The sequence below is a fragment of the Hyla sarda genome, chromosome 9 (genome assembly GCF_029499605.1).
Source record: "Hyla sarda isolate aHylSar1 chromosome 9, aHylSar1.hap1, whole genome shotgun sequence".
In the NCBI taxonomy this organism is placed as follows: Eukaryota; Metazoa; Chordata; class Amphibia; order Anura; family Hylidae; genus Hyla; species Hyla sarda.
This window is the reverse complement of record NC_079197.1, coordinates 109496221-109515086: the sequence shown is the minus strand read 5'-3', so window position 1 is coordinate 109515086 and position 18866 is coordinate 109496221. Positions and strand designations below refer to the sequence as shown.

At 43.6% G+C, this 18866-nt stretch overlaps 1 protein-coding gene across 9 annotated transcripts in view; it reads left to right on the top strand.

Moving 5' to 3' along the window:
- Nucleotides 1–18652, top strand: part of MTMR1 (myotubularin related protein 1) — an 87441-nt gene extending 68789 nt beyond the window's left edge. For all 9 annotated transcript variants that reach the window (XM_056541093.1, XM_056541091.1, XM_056541090.1 and 6 more), the window contains one exon: nt 17712–18652. In XM_056541093.1, coding sequence (XP_056397068.1) covers nt 17712–17876 — 165 coding nt within the window. In that variant the 3' untranslated portion in view covers nt 17877–18652. The remainder of the gene's footprint in view (nt 1–17711) is intronic.
- Nucleotides 18653–18866: the final 214 nt, after the last annotated feature.

Sequence of the window (18866 nt, the reverse complement as noted above, 5' to 3'; positions counted from 1 at the left end):
TAATGAGAACAAACATGTTCACAGGAAGAATCTCCTTCAGTCAGCTTTCCAGGAACAGCACAGGATCATTCCCTTCCACCTTTTCAGGGAGGCCCACCAAGCGTACATTATTGCGCCTCAAGAGGTTCTCCATGTCATCCATCCGACTCAGGACTCCTTTGACCTGACACTGTAGAGAATTAACCCGCTCTGGTAGGGGGTGTAAGGTGTCTTCCACTGCAGAGACTGTGCGCTCCACCTCTTCAGTGCGCTCACATATCTTTTGGGTCTCATGTCGCAAGATAACAAATTACTGCCGCAGCTCATCCACTTTAGTCACCATAACGGATTGACAGGAGGTAAAGGCCGCCAAGAGCTCCGAGAGTCTATGGTCCATAGCTGTAGCGTCATAGACTGGCCTTGTAGGGGACTGCGGCTGCTTGGAAGTCTGAGAACCTTCAAACAGTGACAGAGGCCGCTCTGGAGAAACACCTTTAGGACGGTCCTGAGATCTGGAGAACTGACTCAGCGCTTTCGCCGCCTGCACAGAAACTTTAGTAGCAAACGGGGTTCAAGCACCAGGATGTCGCTGAGAGGGGCCACCAGAGCGGGAGTACCTGTCATCGGAGGAAGCCTCCTTATCAGAAGTTGTCCGAGAGGCCTCAGTATACACTTTTTGGATTTCTTATTCTTGTTACGAGGGCCACCCATGATCAACAGGGCCACACAAAGAGCAGGCAGAAAGTCGCTGGAAACCCCGTCCGAGGAATGCAGATGATGAAGCACACCGGGCAGGAGCAGGGCCGACAATGTATAGCAGACTGCAGAGGCTGACCACAAAGCACCAGCAAGACAGCAAGTCCCAGCAAGACAGCAGCAAGTCACTAAGGTACTCACAGTCCCAATGAACAGTCCAGCAATATATGAAGCTATAAGGCACCCTTAATGGCAGGGCAAAAGGCAACAGAGAAAATGATAGAAGATTTTGTGGAAGTCCACCACACCTTCAGCGGCAGACGCAGCCTGGAGCCTCAGGGACACCGCGCCAGGCCAGCTCTGAGTTGTCTGGGAGTATCCTAGGCGACAGGGAAGCCACGCCCACGGAGCCTGCAATGGTGGCGCCCCATCCTTACCGCCCAAAGAAGATTCAACTCAGCCTGAGGGTTGGAGGGAGCATTAGGTGGCACCGCAGAGCAGTAGAGATGCCGCCCGACAGCCGCAGCAGAGAGGACCCCCACTTCCGCACCAGGAGACCGCTGCTCACAGAGTCCGCCGCCCGCCTGCAGGAGAGCCCACCACCGGACAGCCGCTCCAGCCACCACCGCACACCAGCAAGGTTCTCAGGTCCTCCGCTAGCTCCGGAGAGCAACAGGGGGGTAAGTACCGGCCACTTTTCAGGATTTTCAATCACGATTTGAGTGCCGAGTGGCGGGAGCTCCAGCACGTGCGACCACTTAGCTTGGCATCCAAGCCCTGCCTAAATAATCGATATTCATGACTGCAATTGAAAATGCGATTCAAGCTGTTGTACAGGGCAGAAACCGAAGGCTACCCTCAGAATTGCATGCATGTTTTTCCCTAATAACATTACACTGTGCAAACATACAAACTGAAAGAAGATGGAGAAAGCAGAGATTGCCATCACAGCCAGGAGCTGTGTGCTGCCAGATCTATGTCCATAGCTGCCGGACCACCAGCTATATTAATGAGTTACACAGACTAGATCAGATATTAGATCAGTGGGGTGCCGACATCTGGCTCCCCAACAGATCAGCTATATGTCCAAGCTGCAGCTCCAACATTTACACAGTAAACTGAGACCCCCCCCCCCCCCCACCTATTCTGTTGGCGTGTCCTGAGAAAAGCCCATCAAAATGTGTTGATCAAAAAACCCTTCGACGGCTGAATGTTTACAACAAAACTTAACCTTTTGAAATTACATATTCTAAAGGTGGATATTTTTTTTTTGTTTATTTTATGCTTTATCTAAATGGACTTGAGATATATAGTTTTTATTTAGTTTTGTCTGTCTCACAGTTGAGGCTGTTGTGGCAATGATCCAAGTGCAAGAAGAGTTCTTTGAAAGCAATAGTGACTTTTTTTCAATAACACATTTCTCCATGACTCCAAACTTTTGAACAGTAGTGACTCATGGTCTAGACTCCATCAGCTGCATAACAAAGCAGAGACCTGATAAGTGAAGAGTTAATGGTGTAGTGTCACATTATTGGAGTAATAATAATAATAATGCATGGCAAGGTGCCATGCTGAGGCACAGCTTATTGTTTACAGTATGCAATCCAGGTTGCATATACAGGGAACAAAGTCTATTAATGGGATCAAAGAGTGTTAAGTGGATATGAGTGTTTACCTCCCTAGAAAATTTACAAATTGAGAAGTGTTAAATATACCGGTAGTTTATGTCAACCATGGAGAATAAGTGAGATCTTGCTTGTATGAAACATACATTTATTGTACTCTTCTTTGACATCATGGCAGACATAAAACAAGACCTTTTTATGTAATGACAGTTCTTAGCATACAGTAGGAAGGTTATGTAGGCATGTCCTTAGACTTGTCTCACCAGCTGGGGTTTCTGTGTTGGATTCATCTTGGAGTGTACTAAGATGGCTTCCTCTGTTAGCATTCGTCGTTCATAAGGCTGGCTTGGTCTGGTCTGGCTTGGCCCCGTCTTCCTTCCTCCTTGGATAGCTTGGCTTCTTCCTTGTGTTGCCTCTTTGTATTACATACAACCCTTCTTATATACCCTTACCTATGGGTATGTTTACTATGATTGAAGTGTGTCCTTTATATATGTGGGCGTGTTTATCCTAAGTAATCCTGTGTCTACTATCCATAAATATACCTATATAGAATATATTTCCTCCTAGTGGGTTGGCTGAATATATCTCATGGGTGTATACATTATGTCATGGTTACCTTGTTATCTGATTGGATACAGCTAACCTTACATATATGGTACTTCAATGTGACTACGTGTCTATTCCCCTGAAATAGTATATACTGAAATAGTGTCATGAAATACTGCTTGGCTTAGAAATTCTATAGGATTAAGCTAGCTCAACTTATTCCAAAGGTAATTTCAGCCATTTTGTATACCCTTGTACAATTATATTGTTTATTAAAAAATACATCTCCTAATATATTTTTTAACAAGAAGAAGGCTGTTTGTAGGCAGCGACTGAACAGGTGCTGACTATAGAGAAGTACCATCCACTGGATGTGATAAGAGTGCATGTCATCTTGTCACATGCATGGATAATTGTCAATCGGATGTTGCAAACATGTTAAAGCACACCTGTTGTTTTAACAAATTTTGCATAGCTCAAGCGTTCATGTATCTCTGGCTCTTCCATAGAGATACATAGAGGGGGTGTCGGCCACTGCTTCGCGCCATGGTCGACAGTAACAGTGCATGGAGTGGAGGGCAATATGGAATTCATATAGCCAATTCCCCTAATATATCCAAATAGCAGCACACGCAGTAGTTGGTACAAAATAAAGTTTTTTTTATTGCATCATTCCAGTGTACAGAGAGCAACGTTTCCGTGGCCTCTCCCCGCCGTTCTCAAGTTTGAGAATGGCAGCTAGAGGCCGCGGAAACGTTGCTCTCTGTACACTGGAATGTTGCAATAAAAAACGTTCTTTATTTTGCACCAACAACTGCGTGTGCTGCTGCTATTTGGATATATTGAAGTTGGGATTACCCCCTCCCCCAGCCCCCCCCCCCCGGCAGGGCTCCTACACAGCTTCCTAATAGCTATTTCTCTCATTTTACACCTCCTGTGGCAGGTTTCTCCTCTACCCCCCCCCCCCCCCCCCCACACACACACACACACACACACACACACACACACACACTCACATGACAATACTTCTAGTTCTACATCTCCGAGAGCAGGAAGCAAGTCAGTGGAAGGGAGAGCTGGTATAAACCGCACGCTCAGAGAGGGGATTAGGAACGTGGATGGACCCCGCTTCGAGCAGGGATTGAGAGCAGGGATGGACAGTGCTCCAAGTGAGGATTGAGAGCAGGGATGGACAGTGCTCTGAGAGGGGATTAACCTCGCTTTCCCCTGTCTATACCCTGTTACAGCGGGTACACAGATGTCTACATCCCCGAGCCAGGGGAGAATGGGGATGAAGAAGTTGACACATTAATGGAAAACGGGGCTAAGAGCTGGGGAGACATTAGTGGAGAACGGTGCTGAGAGAGCTAGGGAGACATTAGCTTGAGTTAATGGAATGTAAAAAACTGTGTCCCAGCGGTAAGCGCAGAGATCGGGGCTGAGGGAGCATGGTGAACTACGGTGATCTCACACACTGGAGAGGCTGCACCGACAATCAACTGTGACACGCACACTAGAGGGGCTGCGCCATGCCTACAATCAGCTGTGACACGCACACTAGAGGGGCTGCGCCATGCAAACAATCAGTTGTGACACACACACTAGAGGGGCTGCGCCATGCAAACAATCAGCTGTGACACGCACACTAGAGGGGCTGCGCCATGCCTACAATCAGTTGTGACACACACACTAGAGGGGCTGCGCCATGCCAACAATCAGCTGTGACACGCACACTAGAGGGGCTGCGCCATGCCAACAATCAGTTGTGACACACACACTAGAGGGGCTGCGCCATGCCAACAATCAGCTGTGACACGCACACTAGAGGGTGTGCGCCATGCCGACAATCAGCTGTGAGACGCACACTAGAGGGGCTGCGCCTTGCCGACAATCAACTGTGACACGCACACTAGAGGGGCTGCGCCATGCCTACAATCAGCTGTGACACGCACACTAGAGGGGCTGCGCCATGCCTACAATCAGCTGTGACACGCACACTAGAGGGGCTGCGCCATGCAAACAATCAGTTGTGACACACACACTAGAGGGGCTGCGCCATGCAAACAATCAGCTGTGACACGCACACTAGAGGGGCTGCGCCATGCCTACAATCAGTTGTGACACACACACTAGAGGGGCTGCGCCATGCCAACAATCAGCTGTGACACGCACACTAGAGGGGCTGCGCCATGCCAACAATCAGCTGTGACTCGCACACTAGAGGGTGTGCGCCATGCCGACAATCAGCTGTGAGACGCTTACTAGAGGGGCTGCGCCTTGCCAACAATCAGTTGTGACAAGCACACTAGAGGGGCTGCGCCATGCCAACAATCAGTTGTGACAAGCACACTAGAGGGGCTGCGCCATGCCAACAATCAGCTGTGACACGCACACTAGAGGGGCTGCGCCATGCCAACAATGAGCTGTGACACGCACACTAGAGGGGCTGCGCCATGCCGACACACAGGAGCCGGTGTTATATTGGTTATATAATGTTTATATTGTAAAAATGAAATAGCGCTATACGATTGCATTTGCGATATATCGTGCAGCCCTAGTATGGAGACATATAAGTGCAGACTCCCCTCCTCTGTGTGTATGTACAGTGTATGGACAATAGGCTCTGCTCACCAGCTCTGGATGAAGTGCAAATCCATGCAGAGCAAAAATCTGTTGAAAATACTTTATACAAGCTATATAATGTCACAGCTAGTGCTGCTTCTCATGTACACACCCAGGGCAGCTTATCCTGAAAACGACAGGTACATTTTAAGCTTCTTGCAACCTTCATTTCCTATTTCCTACAGTCTTTCTTCCTTTTTTAAGTCCAGTAACTGTTTCTTTTATGCTAAACTTATGCACTGAAAAGTTTTGGTTTTACAATACTTAATAAGAAGTGTCTTTTCTGTATAAGGGTATGTTTTCCTGTGTGGTATTATTCCCTTCTAAAATAGGAAAACAACAAAGTTACGTATAGGGATGTCCCAATAAAAAAATGTAAGACCCGAGTATAGGTATCGATACACACCAATAGCAATTACCAACTGTTAGCCGCACTAACCTGCCTGTACTGCCTGTTAGTGCAGATGACGTTGACCAAATGCTGTTATGGGATTATGTGTCACATGAGGACTGGTTTTAAGTTAAAACTTATAACTACAATTACAAAGTAGAGAAGCATTAGTCAGGCAGCCTGACATGATCCAGCAGACGCACTGAATTAAAAGTATAATATTATGACTAACCTACATAATATGGATAATTACAGTTCAGGTGTATTGTGGAGGGCGAAGTTATTAAAAAGTACATAGATCTCACAATGGCCGATCTGTAGATGACTGCCGTGCAATGCTAATTGTCACCACTGAGAAACATCACATTGCTGCTTTTCTAATGGCTAAATAACACCTTTCCCTGCGAGTACATTTAATTGTCAGGGCTTTCTTGTGTATACCCAGTCAGATAGCATTTTACTTCATGATAAAGAAAAACAAGGGAGAAAATGGAACTGCAGGAAAAGGGAGTCTTGAAGGAAATGTGTTTTTGCAGATAAATGGGAATAAATGGTGGCTCGATTTGACGGAGATCACACAGTGGCATTAAAACACATTTGCTTTTCTATCAAGACTCCCTATTGCAACAGAAGATAAAAATAACAGACTCATTCAGCGGGAACAAATAGATTCATCACTTAACAGTTTTCAAGGTAATGCGTGTCCTTGAGTGACTAATGCTTAGTACATTATACAGCCAGACACTCACTTTGTAAATAGGAGTAGCCTTTGTGCAGAAGACCTTGTAGAATGTATCTCCTGCCCCCATCCTCCGGAGTCTGCACATTAAGCCTTTTTATCATCGTTCCTAGACTCCTGTTGATTATAGAAAGATGTCTGCCCCCTTCCCCATATTGTCTGATGGACCTGCTAAAAATATAATATTTTTATATTTTTTTTTACCACTGTGCCGCTCCTATAATAACCACTGTTATATTACTTATTAGCATAACATATCTATGCAGGAATTGGCTTTGCCTCTTGCTGCACCACCTTAGGGCCCTATTACACTTTGAAATTATCAGCCGATCAACATTGCCCTTTGTAATGGGCCAATCGATCAGCTGATGAACAAGCAAATGCTCATCTGCCAGCAAATCAAATCATTTTTGCAGGTAAAAAAAAAAAAAAAAAAAAATAATAATAATCCTTGGTCCTGGCCTGCAAATATTCTTATTTGATAGGAAATGTGTGACAGACAAATGATGGAAGTAAAGGTAAAGCATGACTGCCTAAGAGTGAAGCGATGTAAGCAAGCACCGATCTACTTGATCAGCACTCACATCATGCAGCAGTCTTTCTGTGTTATGCCACTCTTAGGCTAGGTGTGCACACAGTATTTTGACCATTTTCTGGCATCTGTACATGCATTTTTACAGATTTTCCATCAATTGTTTTGGGCCTACAGAAAACACTAATATGCAATTAGCACGTTAGCTGTTTTTTAGGATGTCATTGGCCCAAAAAAAGTGCAAAACAATTTTAAACATGTACTTATTGTTAATACAAACATGTATTTATTGTTAATACAAGAAAAAGGCCTTAAAAGAAGTCAATTGCACTTTATTATCTGTCTCTCATATTTACAAACAAATCTACATGTGAACGCACAGATGTTTTCCCATTAAATTTAAAGAGGGAAAAAGTAGCATTTTTGAGACTTAAGACAAGCCTGTCGTCAGGTTTTTTGTGTATAAACTAAGGCCAGAATCCATGCATAGCTTTGAATTAATAAATAATTGTCTCCTAGGCTGCATTGTCCCCCTTCGACTTTCTCATAAAATCCTGTACAAGCACTGTGGAACAATGGACGTCACATGCATGGCAAAACATGCTTTGAAGCCACTGAGAGAAAACGGTATCACTGCGCATATGCGCCGCTCCATTGTTTTACAGTGCTTTGCACAATTTCATGTAAGAGACGGAGGTGACACAATGTTGGCTGGGACTACAACTTTACACAGACGACAGAACTCAGCACTATTGGCTTGATTGATTCCACTTAATATTCATACACCTGTAATCCTTTGCTTAGCAGTATTCTGGTAGACGTGGTGGTGCTGCTCACCGCCTGATATACAAAGACCTCTACATATATGATTCAAAGAAGAAAGCATACAGGGCATTCACCATCATAGTCCTGCTTGTAGCAACTCTTATTCACTTATTTATTACAAAACGTGTAGTGGGTGATACAAAGAGCAGTGTATGCAGTGGTGGCGTTACCTGGACGACTGTCCGTTTCACGCAGGTTCATCATAATGCATATCTGTTTTTCATTGCTTATATAGCACTAACATATACCATATGATTGGCTTGGGATTTTCACCCACTTATCCAGATAATTTTTGAGGTCAGGCACTGATGGTGGATGAGAGGGCCCGGCTTGCAGTCTTCATTCTAGTTCATTCCAAAGGTACTCAAGGTTGAGATCTGTCTGGGCCCATCAAGTTTATCCACCATGCCTTTATGGACCCTTCTTTTGCAGTGTGGGCAGTCATGCTGGAACAGAAAAGGCCAAAATCCAAATGGTTTCTACACAGTTGAAAGAAAACAATTATGCAAAATTGCTTGGTAAGCTTAAGCACAAACATTTTAGAGGCCAACTGTTCTGAAACAACCCCATAGCATTATCCTTCTCCACCATACTTTACAATTGATTCAGTATGTTCAAGCCCAGACACATGTGTTACCAGGCTATGCTTATGCTATGCTATGCTTATGTCAGGGTACTCTAAGTATTTTCTATTACTATACTGTTGTTCTCTTTTGGAGAACAGTTTTTACAGGCTATATGTGTCTACATCTGTATCTTGTTTCATCACATAGTGTGATGTTATACTGACTTGGAGGGGGGGTCGGGGGGTCCTTGTCTTGTTAAATTAAAAAGTTTACATTTCTTCCAGGAATTTTTTTATTTGACGATGCTACAGGGGCTGTAAAGTTAGTGTAGTTCATAATATAGTGTCTGTACCTGTATGTGACGGTTTTCTCACAATTTTTCTGTGATTTTCACCCCAATATTTATTTATTTTTACCAGCATACAAAATGACTGTTGTCTCAGATTGTTCCCAGGTTGCAATGCGGCTGAGACCTGAATCACTAGTCAGCTGATGACAGGGAGCCTGTCTGCTTCAATGGGTGGAGGGATCACTTGGTGGGAGAGAGATCAATCTACAACCAATGCAACAGCTGTAGGCACCCTGATTGAAAACCACAGGTCTTTTGAATAGATGCAGCTCATTTATGTTTCAATGGCTGGGGTGGCTCATGTGTGGGAGGGAGGAAAATGGAATTGTGGGATTTGTAGTAAAAAAAAAAAAAAGTCAAACAGGAAATACCAGGTTCACAAAAGCTAGCCACAGTATTATGGTAATCTCACAACATAGCCATTTAGCCCCAAGAAAAGCACAGATCCTTCCTAAGCATGTCCATTACTGTTTGTCACGTACGTACTAAAATCACCTTATGGTGGATAACCCCTTTAAATGAGAAGTATTATGTGGGAAAAAAAAATCCCCTATCCAAAGGGGATACGTTTTAGATCGCTGGGGGTGAGAGTTCTGGGGCACCCTGTGATCTCCTGTTTGGAGCCCCGGCTCTCCTTCACAGCGGCGCTTCATGACCCCGCCCGAAACAGGGGCCACCAATCCTCCTCCATATAGCTCTATATGGGAGAGCCATTCGCCAATCTTCAACTCTCCCATAGAGCTGGCAGCCCCCACTTCGGGCGGGGTTGTGACGCGCTTCTGTGAAGGAGAGCCGGGGCTCCCAACAGGAGATCACGGGGGGCCCCAGTGCTCGAACCCCCTTTGGATAGGGGAAATGTTTTTTTTTTACATGATACTTCTTCTTTAAGGACACGCACCATAAATGTACAGTGTTGCAGTATGTAACTTCCTGCATAGCGCTGTACGTTTATGGTGCTGCTATGAAACGTGCATAGGAGCAGTGCTTGCTACATAGCAGGTCAGCTCCAGCTGCTATCAGCATCCTGGCCTCACTGCCTTAGCAATCAGGCATTAGTCCCCCATAAACCATATAGATGCCATGATCAATGCTGGTCACGGCATCTATATCGAAACCGAAGGTTCTGGTTATCATATCGGACCCCCGCTGTGTAATTGTGGGGGTTTGATAAGCTCAAATGACTGCCGGAGGTCTACTTACCTCTGTCCAGTGTCAGAATGGCCAAGCTTCTTGTGCAACATGGAGAGCTAGGCTGTACAAAAAGTTACTTATCAGTACTGTATTATACAATACTACCGAACAGTACATAGCAATCTAATAATTGCTATTAAATGCCCCAACCAATCACCCCCTCTTCCGATAAAAGAATACAGTGAATGGTGTAAAAGTTTTTAAAAAATTGCAGATTTTTGGTTACATCACATGTCAGAAAATTTTTTATAAAAAGGCGAACAACAAGTTCTAACAAAACAAAAATGGTACAGATAAAAACTACAGATCCCAAAAAATGAGCCCTCATACAGTTCTGTATAAGGAAAAATGAGAAAGCTATAGAGGTTCAAAATAGGTTCAATTTTAAACATACTTATTTTGTTAAAAAAATAAAAGTTTTTTTTTTTTTTTTAAAGCATTACAATTATAGTAAAGCATATATACAGGTATAAATTCGGGTAGAAAACAGACATGGTGCACATCTACAATCTTGTATAATGATCTGATTGCTTCTCAGCATAATATCAAAAACTAACAGGTTGTTAGTATACATTTTTGATCAAAAAGTACAAGCCCACTCGCCACGTCAAGGCCACCTATTTCGAATGGGTCCCTAACGTCCCTAGCATAAAATGGCGTAGCACTGGGCGGCGACCACCACCGCCGCGACACCAGTGCCCACGGGGGGGGGGGGGGGAAACGACCCACTGGCAGAGCGGCCCCAATGCCACTCAAACCAGTCTATGGGTCGCACCTCCCCGCAGACACAGCGCCGCGGCAGCAACGGACGCCGCACAGCACCACACCAGTGTGAACAAGGTGCAATAGCTCACCTACCATGCTCTCCCAGTCAAACTGGGAGGCTGCTAGGAAAGAAATGGCCCTTGTGTAGCTAATTACTACTTATATAGGGTTGGGCTGAGGGGGTGGGGAAGAGTGCAGCACATACAAGTATCATTTTAATCATATAGACCCACAGAATAAAGAAAACCTACTGTACAGTGCACAAATAATATTTTTTTTGGTTTTGCAATACATTTTAATGGTAAAATTAATTATGTACTTACAAAGTAATATTGATCGCGCAAAAAACAAGCCCTCATATGGGTCTGTGGATGAATATATAAAAGAGTTATGGCTCTTAGAAGACGAGCAAACAACGAAAATGCAAAAATGAAATTGTCTTAAGGGGTTAATTGTTGTTTTGTTTAAAATCTTTTTTTTTTTTTTTTTTCATTTTTCCATTTTTGCATTTTTGTTTTTTCCTCCTTACCACTAAAAAATCATAACTTTCAATTTTGCACCTAAAACTCCATATAATGGCTTATTTTTTGCGCCACCAATTCTGCTTTGTAATGACATCAGTCATTTTACCCAAAAATTTACAGCGAAACAGAAAAAAAAATCATTGTGAGACAAAATAGAAAAAAACAAACCATTTTGTATCTTTTGGGGTGTCCGGTTTCTACGTAGTACATTTTTCTGTAAACATGACACCTTCTCTTTATTCTGTAGGTCCATACGATTAAAATGATACCCTACTTATATAGGTTTGATTTTGTCGGACTTCTGGAAAAAATCATAACTACATGCAGGAAAATTAATAAGTTTAAAATTGTCATCTTCTGACCCCTATAACTTTTTTACACTTCCGCGTATGGGGCTCATTTTTTGCGTTGTGATCTGAAGTTTCTATCTGTACCATTTTTGCATTGATCGGACTTATTGATCATCATTTATTGATCCATGATATAAAAAGTGACCAAAAATGCACTATTTTGGACTTTGGAATTTTTTTTGCGCGTACGCCATTGCTCGTGCGGTTTCATTAACGATATATTTTTATAATTCGGACACGCGGCGATACCACATATGTTTATTTTTATTTGCACTTTTTTTTTTTTAATGGGAAAAGGGGGGTGATTCAAACTTTTATTAGGGAAGGTGTTAAATGATCTTAATTCACTTTTTTTTTTCACTTTTGTTTTTGCAGTGTTATAGGTCCCATAGGGGGCTATAACACTGCACACACTGATCTTTTCCACTGATCTTTTCCTGATCTTTTCAATGGTTTCTCATAGGAAACCAGTGATCAATGATTCTGCCGCATGACTGCTCATGTCTGGATCTCAGGTACTGAGCAGTCATTCGGCGATCTGACAGAGAGGAGGAAGGTAGGGACCCTCCAGCTGTCCTGTAAGCTGTTTGGGATCCCGCGATTTCACAGCGTCGATCCCGAACAGCTCCCTGAGCTAACCGGCATTGTTTTACTTTCACTTTAGACGCAGCATTTAACTTTGAACGCCGCGTCTAAAGGGTTAATAGCACGTGGCACTGCGTTATAGAACGGGAGAGTACTCATGACGTACCCGTACGTCATGGGTTCTTAAGGGGTTAAACATTTATCTAATGAAAAAAGTTGCCTCAAACAAGATAAAACAGCAGTTGTTGATAGAAGGCATGTACACATGTCTGCGGCAGTGGAGCCCTCGCTCTGCAGCTACCATGGCTGCTGCAGATGTATTGTAATCAGCAGATTGCAGGCGTCTACAGCTGAATCACCACGGCTTTTGATTTACTGATCTTATGCGTTTCCAAGTAAAACCTGCAGCATCTGACAAGCAAATGAAAGCTCTGCAAGAGGATATTTAACCAAGATGGTTTGTTTTTATATTTTACATCAATATTCTTATTGCTTTAACCGTAAATGGTGCAGATTATTGAGTATTCAATTGTGCTGATTATTACAGTTTTCCCAAGATAACGTAATATACACATTAGTGTACAGTTTCCACTGAGGTTTATGAACAGAACATTATTTGCCATTCTCTGACACTAGAATGCAGGAATATAGAAAACGTATCTCCGGCTATCCCCTAGATTTGTGCTGTGGCCGACACACTTCATTCATGCAGAGAGTTGGGGCGCTAGGCAGGAGATCGCTTGGGTCCCAGTAGTTGGACCCCCTCAGTCTGACACTCATCCCCTATCTCGATGACAGGGGAAAGGTTTTTTGATACTGGACTACTCCTTTAACTATAGGACTTGTCAGAAATCTTCTATTCCCATAAAAGGCAGTATTTGAGCAGTATGGATGATTTTTTTTTTTTACCTCTGATAAAGGATTAAGAAATCATTAAAAAGCCATTTAGATGATGCATCAGAACATCGATAAATAAAAATCTGGAACAGTTAGAAAGGTGGATATTAGGTGTCAAGGAGGACAACTGATGCTGGACAACTACAGTAGACGGTCATGTTTCACTGTGTATAGGGGGACAGCATAGCCATGATTTAGACTGGGTAGACATGCTGAGGTTAAGTAATGCATTAATGGATTGTAGGTTGTGTGTCCAAAGTACGGATCCAAGAAACAGTAAAATTGGAGGAGACAGAGGATTGTATTTTGATATTTCCAAGAGATCTCAGGGGTGTGGAAATTAAAAAAAAAAAAAAACTACTTGTCCACGAGACTAAAATGGAGCAAAATCTACTTGTCCCTCATGACGATCCACTTGTCCCGGCCAATTTTCGCTTTTACACTTTCATTTTTTCCTCCTCGCCCTATAATAACCATAACTACCTACTATAATGATACCTTTTAATTTTTCAATAACATATTCTCTGAACCAAACAAAAAAAAAAATAATATATATATATATTAAGGGAAGTGAAATTGAAATAGTAAAAGATAATTTTGCAGATTTGGTGGTTTTCTTTTCTGCGCCATTTACCTTGTGGTTGAGGTAACATGTTAGTTTTATACTTTAGGCGCCTGATTACAGCGATACCAGATTTGTATCGTTTACGTCATGTTTTACTAATTCTGAACTTTTTCAAAAAAATTTAATTGCCATTTTTAACCCCTGTAGCTTTATTTTTTTTCCGCATACCAGGCTGTATGGGGGCTCATTTTTTGCGCCATAATCTGTTTTTTGTATCGGTACCATTTTGGTATTGATCTGACTTTTTAATCGCTTTTTAACTTTTTTTTCTGGGGTATTATTAAAATTGCAAATCTGTGGTTTGGTATTTTTTTTACATTTACCGTAGGGGATACATAATGTTATATTTTAATAGGTTGTACAATTACGCACAAAGCGATACCAAATATGTTTATTTTTATTATGTTTACATGTTTTTATATAGAAAAAGGGGGGGGATTTGAACTTTTAACATGCAAGGGGTTAATGCAGCGATCTTCAAACTGTAGCCCTCCAGATGTTGCAAAACTACAACTCCCAGCATGCCCGGACAGCCAACGGCTGTCCTGGCATGCTGGGAATTGTAGTTTTGTAACATCTTGAGGGCCACAGTTTGAAGACCACTGGGTTAATGTGTGTCTTTCAAACTTTTATTAAAACGTTTTTTTTTCTAACACTTTATTACACTTATATGAGGAATCATTAGATTCCTCAGACAGATGAATAGATTCTATTGAACTCTATTAATCTGTGTGCTCTGTGATCCATTGATAGAGCCTGGTCCAGCCAGGCTCTATCAATGACAGAGCGGGACAGCAGGGCACAGAGGTAAGTCCTCTGGCTACCTCTATAGTGGATCTCCCCCCGCGATCACGCTAGCCCACCAGGGAGCATTCACATGTCCCTTTAGACGCCGCTGTCAGCTTTGACAGCGGCGATCTAAAGGGTTAATAGCCAGCCGCGGCTGGCTATTAGCGGCGGCCCCCGGCTACTGAGAACAGCCGGGGACTGCAGAGTATGGAGCGGGCAGGAATCCCGAGCCCACTCCATACATACTGCAGAGCGCCGCATGCATCTCCCCGTGCAGACGCGCCTCCTCCCCTCAGCTCTCCGAAGCTACAGCTGGGGGGAGTGAAGGCAGAGGACGCAGGTCTGCACGGGGAGCAATAGGCCACGCCCCCTCATCTCCCCCCGCACGTCTGCAGAGCAGGGGAGAGAAGACAAATACACAGCTTCTCATCTCCCCTGCTCTGCTTCGGAGGACACAGGTTTTTACAGCCGGGGGCTGCAGAGTATGGAGCGGGCAGATGTCGGATGCCCGCTTCATACAGTCTGCAGAGGTCCGCAGCGCTTGTCAGGTCCGGCCCTGCTTGCCCAAAGCCTTGCTAAGGGCCGGACAAATTTACCTGCCCGGCGCCCAAAACTGCTTGTCCCGGGCATCGGGCGATAGGAATTCCACATCCCTGGATCTCATAGGCTAGACTGCCACTATGATCTGTGCAGATCAGAAGTCTAGAGTCTGCCTCCATAAGTAAGTATTAAGGTATTAAGAAATGTTCAGAGGTCTATGTTTGCAAATCTGCTCATTGTTATTACAATATGCACAAATATTCCACAGACGGGTGAATGATCATCTGTAACAAAAGCAATCTTTTACAGAAACGATTCCAGACATGTGCTTGGCAGGCAAAGAGTTTTAGAAAGCAGAGACCTTATAGTGTACCTGCCATTTGCAAAAACTTTTGATATAATGTAGATAATACCATTATATGTATATTTGTAATATACATTGGTTAATAAATGTGTATATTTTTGTTCCTACAGCTGTTGCCTATGTGTTTCTGTGAGGAGTCCTAATACAGGACATGTGGGTGGACAAGCAGGGCTCTGTGCAGTGAGGACAAGCAGGGCTCTGTGCAGTGAGGACAAGCAGGGCTCTGTGCAGTGAGGACAAGCAGGGCTCTGTACACTGAGGACAAGCGGGGCTCTGTGCACAGAGGACAAGCGGGGCTCTGTGCACAGAGGACAAGCGGGGCTCTGTGCACAGAGGACAAGCGGGGCTCTGTGCACAGAGGACAAGCGGGGCTCTGTGCACAGAGGGCAAGCGGGGCTCTGTGCACAGAGGGCAAGCGGGGCTCTGTGCACAGAGGGCAAGCGGGGCTCTGTGCACAGAGGGCAAGCGGGGCTCTGCGCACAGAGGGCAAGCGGGGCTCTGCGCACAGAGGGCAAGCGGGGCTCTGCGCACCGAGGGCAAGCGGGGCTCTGCGCACCGAGGGCAAGCGGGGCTCTGCGCACCGAGGGCAAGCGGGGCTCTGCGCACCGAGGGCAAGCGGGGCTCTGCGCACCGAGGGCAAGCGGGGCTCTGCGCACCGAGGGCAAGCGGGGCTCTGCGCACTGAGGAAAAGCAGTGATGCCCTGTGCACTGAGGACAAGCAGTGAGGCTCTGTGACTCACTTCCGGCTCACACAGCAAGATGATTGAAAAGCCAGGAGCCTGCACGGAGCTCTGCTTGCCTGCCCACACTTCCTGCATTTGACCTCCTCTAAGATACACACAGGCAATAGCTGAAGGGACAGCATTTTTTCACCCAAAAATATACAAATATGATAACCAATGTACATAAAAAATGGACATATAATGTTACTATCTATACTATGTATATATATTTTTTTTAGCAAACAGATACACTTTCATATTAAATAAACAGCTTATTATCACATATCATTAGAGATGGGCAAATTTTTTCAAAAATTCGATTCGGCCGATTGACGAATTTCCCCCCAAATTTTGGTTTGATCCGAATATATTCGCAACAAATCGCTATTAAAAATGTTTATTTCCTGGCTACAGAGAACCCCAATAGGGGTGTAGAACACTTTCCCTTGCCGTAACAAGCATATGGAGTGTGCTGGGATAGTGAACTAATACTGTTATTAAGTATGACATGAAGATTATGGTCATCTCTATTAGAATCATTGCAGCAGAGCGGCACAATGACGGAGTCTGGATGTGGCAGCAGGGTCAGGAGACCATATGGCGTCATAATGGTTGCTTGCAGTCTTTGAATGGGGAGTGCTTCCTGTGATGATCTCAATTGGCAGACTATGAAATGACTTCTAAACTCTCCCTCCCTGCCTGCCTGTAGTGATGCGGGCTTGAGGCCAATGGATTTCCCCTGTGCTGATCTGTATTGTCAGTAACGCTGATTAGTGACCACACACTGTCTGCTCTCTCTCTAGCCAGAACAAATGTGGGCTTGAGGTGAATTGATTTGCTGCTGTAAAGATCTGTATTGACTGTAACGGCGATTAGTGCGCACACACAGTCTCTGCTCTCTCAGCAAATCGAAAAATGCCCGTCTTCGGCAATGGCTGCCGAATATATACTGTAGACCTGTGACATCACCTGGCTGGCTGCTGATGTGATTCAGGGTGATCCCGCCTTCCCATACTTCCTTGCCCCATGTCCTCACGTGTAGCCGCCATTTTAGCTACCCGGCCCGCACAAAATGTAGTGAATGAAGCGATTCGTTACCATGAAGCACAAGGAAATTCTGATTCGTTCAGAATTGAATTTTTCCTGAAATTCGGAAAGTATTCGACTTGGTCAGCTTCGATTTGCCCATCTCTAATCATCATGATAAAATCACAAATCATGATGATACGTTCAACAAGAAGTCAGTGCAGTAATCTGAAAAAGTAGTACTTCACTGTAAAGCGTAGAGGATAGTCAAAGCAGCTTCTTTTTATGCTAATAATACAGAGACAATGCAGTTAAATAGGTCTCAATGAATATAGCTGTATTCTTTTGGGCACAGTAGGTAGTAGTATTGGGCATTCAACGTGATTATTAATACAGATGTATTTTAGTAAAAATGTATCATCACCACCAATATCAATAGTCTTCTTTTTTTTTCTCTTAGATGCCAATTCATCAGAATCTTAAGGATCTCCTGGCTATTCGAGCAGAACTACAGAAGAAAGTGGAAGAACTTCAGCGTGAAGCAACAACCAGATCTGTGTCCTCTTCATCTGACCGAGGATCTTCCCCTTCACATTCCGCAACTCCTGTACACACCGCTGTGTGACTGGCAACAAGTACTGAGGGCCCCAGTATGGAGACGTACTAGCAATTTGTCAGGTGCTCTCTTACATCTGGTGTGTATGAAGAAATACCATGTGAAACACCAAGCTGTCTGGCCACTTTTTTCAGGGTTCTTTATTTTGTAAATAAACACTTCACCTGCTACAAACCTGACAAAAGGAAACAATATCAGGATTAACTGCTGGAAGCCATTCCGTTTTTCCTCCCGATATGCAGGATATGTACATATGATTGTTACCATTCAATATTGTTTACAGGCCGTGCATTCCCAGCTGTTACAGTGAAGTGTTTCCCCAGTGCCGTTTACTGTATACAGGTGGTGTTATGTTTATAGTAGTCGTCCCCAAGTTTTACATTCATTTATTTTATATATAGTATTTTTGTTCTTAGAAATAGGAAGCTGACGTAACTTGTAGCCAGTTATTGCAGTAGCGGACATTTCCTACTAGGCTTGTTTTATGTTATCTCTATGAAGGGATCCAGGCCTGGAAGAGAGAAGATTTTTAAGAATCGTATGAACTGACAATGTAATTTAAATTCCATATTGCACCTATTTAATGTACTGCACCTGTTTAAAGCTTATCGAACAATGAATGGAAGTAACCACATGTAAGTTATACTCTTGCACCTAAGTATGTATTTGTATAGTGTTTTTACCTCAGAATACATGAAATCATGAATTTTTATTTCACTGTGCCATGTTTTACTTGTTACTTGATTTGTAAATGTTAATAGCAATGACCTTATAAATAAGCAAGGTTAAGTGTCTTGTTATGATCCATGTTACAACATAATACAGTGGGTGGATAATGTGACCCCAAGATTTTGGTAAGTACTTTAGAAGCGAATGAATCTTTGACTCTGTTTTATTTTCTATTTGAAATGATTAGAGGAAATTTAAAGGTGTTGTCTTGTGTAGTCAGGGTGATTAGCCTAGTGCTAAGAGTCTTAAGAGTCTAGCTCTAATCCCAAG